This window comes from Lonchura striata, chromosome 1A, assembly GCF_050655825.1.
Source record: "Lonchura striata isolate lonStrDom1 chromosome 1A, ASM5065582v1, whole genome shotgun sequence".
NCBI classification, from domain to species: domain Eukaryota; kingdom Metazoa; phylum Chordata; class Aves; order Passeriformes; family Estrildidae; genus Lonchura; species Lonchura striata.
Genome location: NC_140741.1, coordinates 55,036,190 through 55,053,724, shown reverse-complemented (window position 1 = coordinate 55,053,724; position 17,535 = coordinate 55,036,190). Strand labels below are relative to the sequence as shown.

Below are 17,535 nucleotides of genomic sequence, written 5' to 3'. Positions count from 1 at the left end.
CATTATGCAGCTGCAGTGCCAGCCTTTGGTCCAGTTTATGCTTAGTGATTGTGACCTATAGGAGGTAGCTTTCATTAGAACTTTATAGCAGATTACTCTTTTTTTTTTCTTTTTTTCTTTTTTTTATTTCAGGCCTAACTAATCATTCAGTAAAATAAGCACTCTTCAATGACCTTTCTAAGAATCAGATAAATTTCTGAATCCTTTAGAATATAAAGAATTGAAAAAATTCAGAGGGATTGGGTAGTTTTGTAATACTGCTTTTCTTTAAAATTTCCTAGAAACTAACTTATGTTAACAGTCTTAACACAATTTGGTAATAATGTACCACATTAACCAACTCCTTATTGACAGCTGATTGTGAAAGGTGATTTCTAATCCCCTTTCCACTGATTAATTATGATGAAATACTGAAACATTCCCTAGAAGCAAACATTGGCCTAGTTTATGGTAAGTGAATGTACTGACCAGCTGAATCACCACCATTCAACTAATACCTTCACAGAGGACACATAACGCAAGAAATATAGACATTCTTTTCCTATTCCATCTGTTCCTTCCGTTGGCAGGCCTTAGTGTTTTAAGTCTGCCAGGGCTGAAATTTAGGTTTGTTGGTGAAAGGGAAGAAGGCCGTGACAGGTTAAAATCTAGCTGGAGTGAGGATGTCCACATATTGGCCATAGCACTAGAGCAGAGCAAGCCATCAAAAGAACCTGGCTCTGTACTGCCTCTAGGACTGGAGAAAATTACATATTTACTCCTCTTTATCCCTTGTACACAGACACACTCCTTGGAACATGACCTCAAAGTGAGGATCTTGAACTAGTATCTGCATAATATTTAATATTATTTGGTACTTGACTGAGAATTTTTGTTTGCATCCTTCATATCAGATGACTGCGGAATATTGAACTCATCAGCTTATTTCAACTTTTTTTATTTTAAACATTATCTTCTGATATCAGAAAATTATGCCTGCTGGACTCACATCATAAATTCAGATTTTACAGAGAAAGTACTTTGTTTCCCTAGTAAAATAATCATCTTGCCAAAAATACTTGTCATGGTTTAAAGCAGAATGAAATGCTGCCAGGACAAATCAGGCAATTTTGATTTCTAGCAAGACCTGGTATACAGTACATGGCATTGAGAAAGTTGTCTAAACTCTACCTGCACTTTTTTAGATAAATAAGACAGATTATACATACATACAAACCACAAAAAACTAAGTGGATGAAATGTATAATTACTGATACTGGTATGAACTTAAGGGTTTTCAGTTATGACTTCTGATCCATATTTCAGTCAGAGCACAAACTCTGTTAACAGAACATTAGGAGATGATTTGTAATAAATGCAAATACTATATTCTGATTCTGTTTAGCTTCAATATAAATTACACAGCTTGATTTAATGGGCTGTGCAGGAAGGTCACCTTGTCTCAAAAGTCTATCAAACTCATTGTCTATTTGAAGTAGAAATTATTAACTTCAGTAAATAACGATCAATAGGCTTCATATGCGTTGCAAAAGTTTAAAAACTGCACAGAATTAAAACTATACAGAACACAGAAAACAGAGTAGAAATCCAGATGGATGGTTCTGATGTTTGGTATACTTAGTTTGTTAATTGCCCAAACCCCAAATATATTAAAATAAATAAAAGTTCAAAGATATTGAAAAGTACTTCTGGAAATTAAAACAGACCAGGACATTTAAGACAGAAACAGAATTAAATTAAATATACCACATGCAGAATTTGTAGAGAAAGCAAGAGCTGAAAAAAAATCAAGTATTTGCTCATCTAAGACATAGAATTCTTGCACAAAAAAAAAGTATTAAATTATATTTAGTTAAAAGAAAGGTTGCTCTATTCAGAAGCTGAGGCAGGATAAGAACAGCCAAAGAAATGGACATTTCTCAGATTCATATAACAAACTATTTTGAAGAATGAAACTGAAGTTCTATAATTTCTGAATTGCTACTGAAAGAGGGTAGAAATGCATGGCCTAAAGTGACTCAAAAGATAAACATTTATCAAAAAAAGAAAAGACCTTCATCTGCAAAACTTGGGATTGCACATCTGTTGGGAGACGAATCAAAACAAATCTTGTCATGCTCTGAGTGTTTCCTGTAAAAGTGCAGTATGAGCCAGGTTCTCTTACAAATATCATCACTATGTGCTATGCATGGCTACAGCTTCCTCTCGGGTCTGCCTCATCAGTCACTTATCAGAAAGTGTTGTAGAAAGAGACATTTTGCTGATAAGCGCCAGGTAATTTTATCCCCCAAATTAGCACTAATACATAGCTTAGAGGAAAAAAAAAGGCAGGCCATCCAAATATTTCCTGAAAATAATTTGGGAGTTGGAACTACTGGGAGCAGGTCAGGGAGTTTCCACTCCTCATCTACACCAATTTAAGAGATGAAGTACAGAGACAAGTAAGATACACACACCTCTTAAAAACAGCTACCTTACTAATAAAGATATTTTTTAAAAGGAAATAATCTAAATAAATGAAATAAAATTGGAGCATAGAAAAGATTTCCCAAATCCTTAGTTTTGATTTCTATATTTTCTGATTTTCCAATTCACAGAGATCTTCCAACAGACATTACAGTTTCAGAATATTAGAACAAGAATTAATCTAATCTCCTACAAGAAAGAGAAGACTAAAGTTTATTTTTCCATAATCTATAGCAGGTCTTACCTAAGTGCAGGAATTAAAAGGTTGGAGCATTAAAAGCTAACTTAAGTCTTGTTTAGCAATTATTGACAGAAAAATTAAAATTAGTATCTCTGCAACAGCACTAAGCTGAAAATTTTATCACTAATAAGTAAGCCTCCAGATGCTCCATTAAACTAAATGCTGATTTTTGGTACTGTACCATGGCTTCTTTCTCCCTTTCTGTTGTTTTGCTGCTGCTTATAGCTTGCTAACGAAGCCTGATTTCAGAGCTGAAAGAATACGAGAAAAAATTGTGCAGCAGAGAAAAGTGGAAATCAGGAAGCAAAACCAGATTAATTATTCATCTTTCTCCAAGGTCTCACCAAAGATGGAAGAGGTTTCTCAACTTAGATGTACACAGCTAATATCCTTCAATGTTTTTCAGTTTTCAAAACTGTAATCAGAATAAGCTTTAGTATACTCTTGACTTCAGTTTTCTTAATAGAAAATCCTCTACTTCTTTGCTCTTTTTTGTTGTTTGTTTGGGGTTTTTTGTTAGTTTGTTTTGCAGTGGGAATGAATAAATTATCCTTAATGTTCTAGCTATATTTGTTTCATTGGTGTCCTTGCAAATCTGTTGGGAGGTAATACTAACAAAAACTTTCTTTGAACCAAAAAAATAATTATAATCTCAAGAAATATAAAAGTCTTCTTTTGTTTATCTCTTTCTTAATGATAATTAATTAGAGTGCCTAAGTATCTTCCTATATTTGCACATCAAGCAGTAATTTTCACATAAAAGAGATATCAGGCTTGCATTACAAAAAGTCTTACATTTAAATACTTGTAAAGAAATATAACAACATTGATTTGAAAAGAGAGATAATCAAATACTGGTAAATGCCATGATCTTTGACTCAGTACTTAGATAGTATTGCAGGGTATTATGGGTTTATTTCAGAAGAAACGGGGCCATAATTTCTTGTGACTACTAATCATAAACAGAACAAGAGAAGTGATGCACAAGTTTGTTACCTACATTCACAGACAGGAATTTGTTTATCCATTTAACTCTAGTTTCTGAAATGGAAATATTTCCCAAGTATTTCCTAATCCTTACTAGTTACACAATTGATGTTTTTTTTTTCTTCTTCTATTTTTAAATATTTTTTCCAGATTTCAGTCACAATGAATTACTGTACTTTTACATAATATTCATAGCATACTTAATACTGATTACTAGGTAATCCTTACTAGTGTAACTTACTGTTTTTGGGATTTTTCACACTAACAGGCTTTAGAAGAAGAAAGTAGAATGTAACCCAAACTAATGGACATCTTACAAAGACAATAAGTATTTTCATCTGCAAGAAGAAGGTTGGCTGGACATTACCAAGATACCATGTAAAATACTTCAGTCATGAATGTTTTACTGCACAGCAGTGAGAGCCTGTGTGCCTTCACCAAGAACCTGTGAGAACCTGTGTGCACTGAGAAGCATGTGTGCCTTTAAGCTACACTTCAGTCAAAGCACCTTTAGAATTTAGATTTATAACTAAAGACTAACTCTCAGTGAAGGCAAAAAATATTCACACACGGTACTTCTAATAAACATACAATGCCCCTGAAGACTAGGATTCTTCTTTGTCAGAATTTGTTTACTTTTTGAAAGTACTTCCCAGTAAATTGGACGATTTTGGCCCTGACTCTCCTCCTATGTTCTTGGCTACCTCACTGCTAAGAGAATTAGCAAATCTCCTAAGAAGACCTAATTCACAAGGTCACTTACAAGATTACTCACAAGGTCAGTTACCAGGTCATTACAAGGTTGGTGGCCACACTGCTTCCAGCAATGCAGCTTTTCTCAACCTGCTGCTCATCCATCACACATCCTGACAGATTTTCCCTATCTCAAAGAGACTGCTATGTTGATATGGCCCAGAATTTACTGAATCTTCAAAAGTTCATTTGAACAATACACAATAAAGCTCTATAAATTTGATTAACAATGCTTTACTTAAGAATATTTATTATCCACTATAATGTTGAATCACTCAAATATGACTCTTAGGGATAGCATAAATGATTTTCCTATGACCCTTGATATAATTAACTCCCATTTTAATAATAAATTTTCTGAAGCATGAGAGTAATTACTAAACAATTTATATATAAATATCTCTTTTAAATGGGAATACTTGTTACAATTTAGATTATTTATATTTACTGATTTTCCTAAATTATTCTTTCCTAAGTTTATCTGCCAGGCCTTGTATAGTGGCAGTGGTCCAGTAATAATGTTGGTGCCTTGGGTTCGAAACAGAGTATTTTAAAACCTGCCTTTAGAACACAAGCAAAGTATCTGTTCTGTGAGATACATGCATCGCTATCACCAAGAAAGACCAGTGGTTATTGACACGACAAAGATTACTTTGGAATTTAATTATTTGATCTTTAGTTTCATTGTGAGTCAAAAAATTCTATCTCTAAAAATTTATTGAAGCAAAAGTCACAACAACTTCATTTTTTGTACAAGTTTGAAGTGTTCAATGCCAGTTATATACCCAATATGGGCATAGAATTCATTTCTGCTCAGAATATATAGATAATTTGGACTTCATTCAGTTCACTACCCAGTATTTCAAGGAGAAGTGTACTGGAAAAGATTAAAAAAAATTTTCATGGAGGGCAGTGTTTCATACTAATTTTTTAAATATATTTTTGACCTTAAAAACTAAGAATTTTTATTTCAGTCATATAAAAATGCAAAAAGAAAGAATGCCAAAGATCACATACAGTGTTTTCTTCTGATAATTAAAAAAAAAAAAGGTTAGGTTTTATTCTAAGAACATGAAGTCTTATAGACCTACTAGAAAATTGGTCTAGCATGCAATCAGAAGTGCTGACCTCTACAAATGCAAAAGAAAAGCTGTATCTCCAGTATAGTCAAATAAACATCAGGATTATTGAGATAATCTGAGCCATTTAATATTTTGCATACTGTTAAATATCTACTATTTGTAGCATTAATTATTAACAGGCTAACTGCAACAAACTATTAACCAACATATTTTCAGGATTCATCTTTCAGGTTGCTTTGAAAATTATTCCTCATATTCTCAGTCTGTGAGGTTTGATTTCTAATATGTACATTCTAATACACAGAAAAGGCTTTACAAATATTCTCCTTTTAAAATATTGTTGTGATCAAAGATCCCATATCCTGAAGTATAGGTCTACAGAATTTGTGATTAGTGTTATCAAAATTATATTCCCTCCACCACATTACCTATGTTTTTAAAATCTCATGACAAATTTATTTTTTAAATTTTAAATTTTTGAAGGATTTTGCATCAAAGTTAAATTAATTTGTTGCTGACTAATGCTCAGGTACCTGCATAGTCAGAGTGTGCTAAACCCACATGAATTTCTTTGGAGTTCATGTGTTTTTTCATGTGTTTAATTCATTAGAGATTAAAAAATCCAAACACTGCAATTTAAGAGCAGAACAATTTATAATCATGTGAGAGTTATGAAAGAGGAGATTTAACCCCAGGACCTCCTTTTCTTTCAAGCCCTCTTCCTTTACATCCCACACAGTTTTCTTCGACATCCGATTTCACTTACCTTTCTATGTCATGTACTTACACATGTTACCTGAAAATGTATGTAAAAATTTCTATTACTAAAGAACTTCTTCTATTTGGATAGCATTATTTCCAAATGTAATTACTCAAGAGGAATAAAAGAGCAACCAAAGTGTAAGTAGAAACACAGCTTCCATTTTGAATGCTTTCAATGTGTTTACATAGTAAAAAACATCTGTGAGAATAGCTGTGATAATGACTTAAGAAATCTTTTTGGAAATAATATTTGAATAGGGAATAGTGACAACTCCATATTCATTATACAAAATTCCATTTAATCAAAATAGTATCTTGCACAACAAATCTACTGAAATATTAGGATAACATTTTTTGTAGTTTATTTACTTACTAATTTGAGTTGTATGGCAGGCTGACAATACTGTTGAAGTCCCATCCTCCCAGATTGCTCTCCTCAATTCACTGTTTTTTATACTTTTTGGACCTGAAGCTGCAATGTTGTCCTTGGTTCTTGTACTGGAAAAGGATTGTTTTGTCTAAAGAGAACTTGCTAACACTCTATATGAAGTTCAGAGTTATATACTATATGCAGTACAGAATCCGGAAAATATGAAAGTCAAAACTCAAGGCATCATTGTAACCAATATTGTTAATAGCTTTCATTCCCTTATTGTGAGAAAAAGGCTATGAATCTGTAGTTGATTGGAAAAAAATATCTTGGGTCACACTAGATTTCCTACTCCAGTCATGCAATAGCTTATCCATGTGGCCAATATGAATCTTTCTGAAAATTTCAACCCCCCACAGGATCTGATCACATGCTTTCTGCCTTAAAAGGAAAGGATACAGAGCTATGAAAAATAGCATACAGGCATAGACTCTCCTAAGAAACTCATTAAAATGCATTAATAACAATGTAGTAAAACAGCCAGAAAACGTTTAAGAACATATACATTATATAGTATATAATCTTTAGGAGACACTATTATATACCAGTATGTAATAGCATATGTAGGTGAATACAAATCTTGTGTATACTTATATAGGTATCATTTCTCCTCTTCCTTACTCCCATGGATTTTTTCAACACATTATTTTCAAATTACACTCCAATTATATTTTGGAAGTAAAATTGACTCAAAAGAGGAATGAGAGTGAGACTTATTTGCCCTATTGTTATTATCCTTTTATTACCTTTAACATTTCCCATTGATGCTAACCATCTCTCTCTCTACTTCATATGTTTTTCTATAATTATAGAAGAATGCAAGATCTTCATAAATTGAATAAATTTGTTACTGGATTAATTGAGAATGTCTTCTACATTATGAGATAATTTATAAGCATTGATTTAAGCAGACATTTTTCCCAAAAAGAAAATCAAAGCAAAGTGGCTTTTCTCCACCAGATTCATAGTAGAGAACAAAGAAACAAAAAAACCTACTCTGGAATAGAAGTGACAGGAAGAGGAGGAAACATTTTTTCCATAACTAGTCTCATTTATCTCAGGCTGGGGGAAAATCTAATCAAGATTCTTTTCATGTACGAGACATATCTGGGGTCTGAGTTCAAAGCAGAATAATTAAGCACTTAGTTGTTGTAGGTCAGAACTCAGACATATTTAAAAAGCAAGATCCTTATAGTTTTCCATTAGATAGTTTAAATTTTTCTTTCCTTTGCAAAATATATCATTCTAGCTAGAAAAAAAAACCTGCACAAACAAGATCTTCTCTGTGAATACAGGAGAGAATTAAATAAAGCCCCAAAACTGTCATTTTCAATAAGGATGACATAAAGCAGTATGAAAGATGATGATGCAAGAAGTCAGATGTAATGTGAATAGGTCAAATGTCCAGGGAATTCCTGACTCCTAGCAGCTTGTGTCCTAATCGAGAACTAAACTAAATCCCTATTGCTCTCAGCGGAGTGTTCTCAGGCAGAGAGGATGAGAATTCTTGCCTTAGGAGGTAGCTCCTCTGCAAACTGAGGCCAGTCTCAGTCTTCTGCATACAAAGCAAACCTGTACTAACAGTTGCTAGAAGCAAAAAGACCAACCACAACACACCAGAAAACAACAAAAAACCCTAAAACCCAATCAAAGAAAGAAAGAAAGAAAGATTTTTAAAAATTAAATGTATTTTTCTTGACTTATATTTTGGGCAAAGCTGAATCTTCCCAATGCATTAAGTAAAGTAAGTGTCCATGGGAACATAAGCTTACATGTTTCCACCTCCTAAAGGCTGAGAACTGAGCACCTGGGTGCCTTTAATGACTTGGGAACACACAAGCATGTAGTGAAAGAAATGTCACCCCAAAAGATCTCAGCAAGTAGGAGCTGAAGGTGCCCTTGAGGTGTGTGCATGAGGAAACCTCTGCAGGGCAGCAGAGCAGGGTTACTGAAGACTGGCACTTCAGCCTCGTATCCCTCATGCCAGACATTTAAGCACCTCACACGCCTAGCATATGAATGCACAGAATTGTTCAGAAACAGGTAAAGCCATACATCTAGGAAATAAAAGTTTTGAAGGCAGCCAACAGTTGCTGGAAAGATTGCAGGTAAGAAAATATGATCCTTAAGGGAGGAAAAAAATGGGAAAAGCTACCATATCAGAGTGAACACAAAAAAAGCTTCTTTGGATTGTTAAACCAACCATGTATCTATTTGGTTTTGTGTAATAAAAAGCTGAAATAAAGCTATATTTGCTTTTTAGAATTTGTTGAATAGGGATGGATGGCAAAATGCCTGCATCCTTTTTTTAGAATACAGACACACAAGGATTTGACTTTAGCACAGCAGGTAGAGACACAGAGGGACCTGTGCCCAGAGGGAATTAAACTCTAGAAAAGAGATTATTATACACCAAGAAGGCACTGAGGGATGAATACTGGGGCACCTTCCTAGGTTTTGGATTAAACCTCTGCTGCTCAGGAAGGTAATTTTAAATAAAGCACATTTTATATTTAAGGATACATTCTCTATGTTCTTTGGGATTGTCATTCCTGATTTTTGAACTTAGATTTTTTTCAATGCTCTTTTTCTTCTTCTGTTTTTTTGGTTTTTTTTAATGGAAATTTAACAAATTATTTCAGCAACCATTTCCCCCTTATTTCTTAAATAAGAGAATACAGTAAGTTCTACTATTTCATTGTAATTATTTTTTACCTTAACTATTTAAAATGTTTCTGGGAAACAATTCTGTGCCTATAATTTACTTTTCATATAAAGTCAGAATTGTATAATATAGTAGAATCCAAGAATATCATCCAGTACTAATAATATATTTTCAAATCTTTAAATTTACAACCAGTTTTTAATCATAGTCATAATTATATTATTATTGTCATTATTATTATTTAGGATAAATAATTTTCATAATATAAATGTTTGTAGTAAACTGGCCTACCAGGTAGGCCTACCAGGGCATGGAAGCAAAAAAAAAAAAGAAAGGCAGAGAATTACATGTTCTTCTCTAAATTCAAAATACTGATTCAATCTAATATTTTGTAAGGCTTTCACTACCATCTCCAATACATATAAGAAGACAATTATTTGCATCTTCAGAAAAAATTAATTCTGCTGCAAATGTTCAGTTAACCTCATGTACTACCCCATGAATTGAACCAGTAATTTGGCACATACAGCTGTGGGACTCGTACATCAATTTGTCTTAACATCATTGAGTTGGCTATTTAAAAGGTCATTTATTTAACCTGTAGACAGAGCATCTCAGTACAAAGGAATAAGATGGCAAAATAATTCCAGAAGATAATAAACATGCAAGTTTAGACAACTTTTCACTGTTACGTTAAGATTTCAGTAAAATTATAATCACTGAAAACAAGACATTTTAACATGATCTATTTTTGTATTGTTGTGTGCAGAACGATTTCACATGTCAAATACATCAGTTTGTGATATCGTTGCTTTCACAACAGTACCTCCAATTTAAACATATGCTTTAAAATAAACAGATGATACAATGCAAATTCCTACCATTTCTTAGCTTAGAGTGCTTTAAGGAAGCACAAAATTAGAATAAACTTCCTGGATCACAAAATTTACTTCTTTATTATTACAGGTAGCATTTGATGAATCCAATTTCAAAACTGTTCATAGCCTTAGCTTAAAATAACTTTTTTTCCTCCCCCCACCATTCTTCTTCAAAGATAGTCCCAAAATATATTGTTCCAGTAGACAGGGCCTTTTGCCTCATTTCCAGCTTGAGTGTATTTATAATTGTTTTCTCCCTTTTTGTTCTTGTACAAACATTGGCTTTTCGCCTAAGTGGCAATATTTCTTCCAGTTTTAACCCTCCTACTGAATATCTTAACAAAGACCTGCCCTTTTGACTTGTTTACCCTCAGATAACAAGCTCTGGCTCTTTGCAGAAGACATTCCTCCTGCTTTGCTTATCCATCCAGCAGAGATTCTGTGTAATTATTTTAGTTTTAATTTATTGATCTTGAACATAGGCAATGAGAACTAGGAAAGTATTTCAGATAATTATCACCAGTTTCTTTATTTCTACTGGAGTTGCCTTTCCAACACAGTCATATAATTTCTGGGCTAAATTAATTCACTAATTGTTAATCTTGCTGTTATGTAGGACAGCCAAGTACATTTCCACCTTATTTCTTTGCTAAATTCTAGCTTTCAACAAAAGTGGGATACCAATAGCAGGGTTGTGATGACCCAGCCCTTTAGAGGAAGGGTACATTCACTTTATATTATCTATTATTGAATTTAATCTGATTTCTAATAATCCAGTTGAAGTAAGTGATTTTTTTTACAATACCATATCCTATATTGACAATTCTTACATATTTGTATCATCAACAAACACAATCTGTATTTTCACTGTGTTTCCACCACAGTCATGACAGACATTATTAAAGAAGTTCAGTGACAAGGTATTTTCGGGACGTCTCTAGTTACTACTGTGCTACCAGATATTTCAGAGCTGTCTTTCCCTGTTGGAAAGCTTTTTTCCATCTTCTAATAATTCCACTAATTCTTGTCATTTGTAGTTTAACTATTAGCTCCTCCTGAGCTAAATTTCAGGAAGAAATTGTATCAGGTGTTTTATTCATCTGTTAAATCAACCAAAAAAAAATAGCATTTCAATTTACATAGAATAAGAACTTTACATTATTTACTTCCACCTTTTTCTGTGGTCTATTGAATTATTTCTGCATATCTGTACATAAAATCTGCCTTTTGCAGATCCAGACGTGGATTACAGCCATTTAATTCAATTTAATTTTAAAGAAATCCTTTTTTTTTTTTTTTTGGTATATTTTCATGAAAGCCCAGTTTTGATATGCTGGGATTTTTTTTAAAGTCATAATCTTATAAACACTCTACTCCTTATCAAAAATAATTTAAAATAATGCTACTTTCTGCAGAATCATAACCTAACTAAAAAATGGCTGGTCAGTATGCATACAAATATCCAGGTCTTATCAAATCCTCAGTATTTTTCCCCAGTCTGTACCTGCAAAGTCAAAATTCCAAACATTTCTCTGGCCAAAAACATTACAGGCAAGACCTTCATTTATATTGATATAGCCATGGCTGGGTTACAATAGATAATTGTTAATTCTATGTTACTCCAAGTGAAATATTCCTACTTTTTTTCTCTAATGATTTTGAAGTTAAGAATAATATTTTTATTGGATAGGTCAGACCTAAAGTCCATTTAGCTTTATGGAATCCCTGACTCCTGCTTCCAAATGGTTAGGGGAAGAGTTTAGGAACAAGTTTTGGAACTGTGCATGGTGGGCTCTTCTCTTGGTATGTCCTGTGAGGTTTTGGGAGTTTGCACACAGGTACCTTCCTAAATCAAAAGTTGCATGGCATTTTACAGATCTTCACTTTCATGAATGTAGATATTTGGTCCTCATCATCTTTAATACCTCACCAACCCTAAAATCTTGCAACAAACAACAAGATTTAATTGTGTCCTGTAAAGATATTATATTTTACCAACAAAATTGTCATCCTTTTAAGTCATTCAGCCTACTATTAAGATAAATAGTGAGTCACTTCCTGTTCACCTGTACTTTAAGTTGCATGATTCTTCTCTGGAAAATCCTTACATAAGTAATGCATGACATTGCAATTCCTCTGCATTAATTTAGTTGCTGTTGTCTTTCTCTATACATTTTTGAATTCTAACACAGATACGAGGAGTTAGCCCCAGCAGTATTTGTCAGGCAAAATGTCTTATTCTGGCTCTGCTGAAGTGGTTGGCCTGCACAGTGCTGTCCTTACCAAGGCATGACTGCTGAGGAACCTGAAGAAGGCAATATGCCAAGGTGGTGATGAGCCTCTGAACAGCAGGATCATCTGCAAATGGGAATGCTGAGAACGATTATTTTCTTGCATTTATTTAGAACTACCCTTGCTGCAGCTTGTGTTCATTACCTTTCAAAATATTTGCTTTTGTGCAAATACCTTCAAGAGTTGAAGATGGCAGTAAGAAGCCCCTGTAAATTCTGTCTCTTGAGGCAAAAATGAACCAGCTGCTTCAGCCTCTCTTTACACATCACATGCCACAGCCCCTGCCCCCTTGGATACGCTGCAGAATTCCTTCTCAGATAGCCACACCAAATGAAACCAGTCTATGTAACCCGCTTCCAGTATCTGAAAGAAAATGCCTAGAGAAAGTGTACAGCAAGTTGGAAGCGATCTTAATCTAGGGTTTACTCAAGCATGCAGTAATCTGTGGAGTATACATGTCTTTGTGCACAAAAACCTTATTATTTTATTACTCCACTTAAGCCTTTCCAGTCATGTTGTACCTGCTATATTCCAAATATGGTCTTCACAGCAGTCTCACTAGTTGGTGCTATTGTATGTACATGAGCTTCAGGATCTATGCATAATTATCTTGAATTAAAACAAAAAAAAAAAAGATATGGAAATCAATTATAACTTTTAAAAGCAAATTAGTATTTTCTGTTTAATTATGCAGTTGAAGAAAAACAATAAATTATTCAGAAGAAAATCACAGGCTTGGAGGAAAATTAATAAAAAATAGCATGAAGACTGTTATTTTTCAGTATAATTAAGAAGCTTTGTAAGACCCTAGATTTTGCTAGTCCCAAATATATAATGAAAATGCCATTTTTATTTATTTCCTGGTTTAGATCATCACATTCTTCCATGATGATAAGTTTCTCAGATCAGAGGCCACATCTTACAGTGGTGTTATTTAGAGCACTGCAATTTATCCTGTCACTTACAGAACATGGGTTGGATTGTTGGTTAAGATTTATAGTTACTTACCTAAGGTATACAAAAGTTGCTACCAGGACTATGAAGAGAATATTCAGTAAATAGGTGAATTCAGGACAGAAACACAGAATAATTGTATCTAATTTTGTCCTCATCTGTAGAGTGATACAATCACGATCTTCAGCAAATCGTGTTCTAGTTTTGCCTGTTGAATGAACCCTCTGTTTCACATTTTAACGAGATACTTACCAAGAAGTACAAAGATAGCAGCCTTCACCTCTGAAGTGGAAATGAACAGCAGATAGCAACAGTTTGAACAGCTGCTGCCCTTGGAAGTAGAAACTCCCACCTTCTCAAAACCCTGCCAGATCATGAACAAAAGAAATTTAATCACAATACACAAGAGCAAAAATCAGCCACACAGCGTTATGCTCTCTATATTATACAACTATACTGATTTATTTATGTCACTGCTTTCAGCTGATCATTTGTGTGATTTATGTAGCTGCCCCACAATGGATAATAACCTGAAGCAGTTACTTGGTCATCAGCCCCTGTAGGTATTTTTCTACATTGCTGTTCCAAGGAAAATAATGACAGTTTTGAAAAATAAAGCAAAATTAGCAGTTTTCATAGGGAATGTTGAAATAATTGTGTTCCACTTTTTTAGCAAAGACTTACATATGCAATTTATATACATATATAAATACATATATTCATATGTATTTAACCAAAAGCAAAGAGCAGAACACTGAAGATTCTTATTAGTTATATATAAGGACTTTAGTACTTCAGTTACCTCCTCTTTTCAGCCCTCTGTCCTGGAACAGTGGCAGTGTGAGAAAGTTTTACTGCCACAGAAACAAAAAAAAGACGAGAGAACAAAGGAAAGATAACATAAAGACATCAAAAACAATATAGAGACTGTGCTGCTGAAATTCAATCTCACTTCCAATCCCATTATGTTGGTTCATCTAGAGCTGAAGAAGGAGCAGCATAAATACTAAAAACAGCCCGATGACATAGCTTTTAGACTCTGAAGCTGAGATTGTCAGTAACTGATGAGTTAAAAGTTTGCTTTATTTCCTAATAAACCAGAAGGCTCTTAAAACATCCAGACACAAAAGAGCCTAAGATAACTGTGGTAGGCACATTCTTCTCTCTCTCAAGATTTTTTCATAGAGAAGCACAGAGAAAAGAAAGACAAAACAATTTCTATTTCTGCTCCTTGTTTTTCCCATGTAGAATGTGTTAGAAAGTTGTTCACCTGAGGTGATTGCTTGATTAGATTCTAGTGAGGATTGTTTAATCCTGATAGCCAATCCAATCCACCTGTGGCTGGACTCTCATGAGAGGGTCACAATTTGTTAGTTTAGATATAGTAGTTAGAATAGGATGTAGTTTTAGTATCTCCTTTAAATAGGATATTAATGTATTATAGTACAGTTATAGTAAAGAAATAATTCAACCTTCTGAGCTAGAGTCAGACATCATCATTTCTTCCCACCAGGTTCACCTGCATTTACAATAGATAACAGTGTTTGTTTTTTTGTTAATTTTTAAACTAAACTCCCCCATTTGCTTTCTTGCATTTCAGTTGCTTTCTGTTTTATGTGGTTTTCTTTTTCTAGTCACAGTATGTCTTGTGTTTGTAAGCTGAAGGCTCATTGGTCAATTTTATACTCAGAATTTTTTAAAAAGCTGTTACTTAGGGGAAGAGGTCTTACAGTCAATAAAATAATCAAAATATAAAGGAAGTCAGTGGAAACAAAGATCCTTTTTTAGTACAAGATAAACCACTGCAGATTATTGGAAAACCTTTGAAAAATCTTTAGGCATCTTTGTAATTTCAGTGGTGCGTTTATCTTAATGCAATACATCTGTTTTTTGGTCAAATACATAATTTTTCATGCACACTGATCAGAAGGAAAAAACTCCCTAAACTCAATTATACTTATTTTTCCTGAACATCCAAATTAGCTCGTTTGCAATATTTGCTAAACCCTCTGAAGGATTATCCTTGGAATGGTAAATTTAAACCTACTAAATATTTGTACTAAAACTTTGACTCTATTTAACTATATTACCCAAGTAAGGGGCAGAAATACAGTGTGAATTATACAAATAGTAGCCAGTGTTACAGATCATACTGTAACTTCATTAAAACCCTCTTATATAAATACATCTAAAGAAGAAGCACAGAATTCAGCTTCTTTTATGTTTTTACCCCATATTTGAATTTCATGAGATTTAAGCTGTCACATTCCTTTCCATTCTTTTTATTTGTTTGCAGATATTTACACTGCAAAATTGATAAAATATATATGCATAGAGAAAACCCAATATTCCAGACCTGTTTAAAATTTGTTAAAAGGGTAGAAAGGAAGTTCAGAAGCTCCCTTTAAGCTCTTTTATCAACAGAAAAATTACTGTATCTTGCAAACTGAGATAATCATCCATAACATCTGATACTCCTGTAGATGAAATGAGCAGTGCACCCAAACAAACAAGCAAACTTTGATTATTCAGCTGGAGGCTAAGGAGTGGTAACAACTAATCCCCCAGTCTGTCAGCTCCCATTGTCCCATCTCCTGCTAGCTCTCGGTACTGGGGAGTCAGTGCTGCAAATCGTGCTCCAGTGATGCTCACGTACAACTGAAGTGTAGGGCTGGGTTAACAACTGCAAATGAAATCAAGGTGAGTGCATGTTCTAGATGGTATTTTAAAAATCAAGATTTATGACTTCTACTTTTGGTAAGACATCCTGTAATTGTTGTATTTTCCTCCTCCACCTACTCTCATTGTGAGCAGATGAATACTCATGCAATTAAAAATACCTTGCCATGCCTATTTAAAAAGACAACACCCTGATAATTACATGCAAGGAACAAAGATATATGCTAAACAGGGGTAGGATATCTGAACTACATGCTTTATTCCAATGCATAGAGTACTATGTGGAGTCCTTCAAGGCTTCACATTCACTACAGTTACAGAATTCACAGCCTCATATAAATCTTCTAAGTTGTATCACACTCCAAAACTGCATCAAATATACCAAATTGCCTGCTACAGTGATCTATGAGTAACTAGAATTTTGGAAAGTATATATACATTTTTCCTCAATGCCTAAGTGTAGTCTTGCATGCAACACCTCAAGCCAAGCTTTTAATTTGTTTCTGTCCATAACCACAGAAGACTGAACTCACCCATGCAAGCAGGTAACCCCTAAATTTGCTTTAATGTTATTACCTCTGTATAAGTATTTAGCAAAAGACATATACAGTTCTGTAAGCACTGGTGAAGAAACAAGCTGAACAAGGATTTTTACTCCCTTTTTTTTGGTAGTGTCTTTCTTATAATGTTAAGATGTAGCAGCTAACAATAGTTTGCATTATGCTGGAGTTATAACATGGTATTAATTTTATTCTAAACAGAATTCCTTAGTTGACAGTAGATGGTATCCATAAATTCCAATTCTCTTTCCAGCAATCTTTTAAATTTTGACCATGGCAGAGAAGGTTAAATGTTTTTCTGGGATGATTTCCTAGACCAGGAAAATTATACAGTTTATTAAGTTGTTCCCAAACCAGGATAATTATGCATAAAGTTCAATTAGTTTTTTTTTTTTTTTCCTTTTCCTGGTTTGATTTTGTCATTATTTCTTATTGTTAGTTGATATCTGTATGTGATTTCCTCTGGCTGTTTGCAAGGGACATATAACCCACATGCTGCACCACTAGTTGGTAGACAGGCACTAGATTGTAGAAAGCAGTTTTAAAGTTTTTCTAAGAATATTAACTGCACTACCACTCAGAGCTATAAAAATGCCATATCTAAGATTATTTAAAACAAAATGTAGTATTGCAATATTTGTAAAACACTAAGCTATGTTAATTTGATTTCAAGAAGGAATATCTTATGTTTTTATAAGCTCTGTTGGAGGTTTGGGGGACAGGTTCTTCTTCCTGTAGATGAAACACTGCACAGAGTGTTGTATTTTTGTATGGAAAGGAATTGAG

General features: G+C 33.8%; 1 protein-coding gene across 1 annotated transcript in view; it reads right to left on the bottom strand.

The window, feature by feature from the left end:
* Positions 1-17,535, bottom strand: part of LOC146763486 (uncharacterized) — a 67,692-nt gene that overhangs the window by 48,305 nt on the left and 1,852 nt on the right. Inside the window, exon 2 of the mRNA XM_085570202.1 lies at positions 13,763-13,874. Coding sequence (XP_085426328.1) covers positions 13,763-13,874 — 112 coding nt within the window. The remainder of the gene's footprint in view (positions 1-13,762; positions 13,875-17,535) is intronic.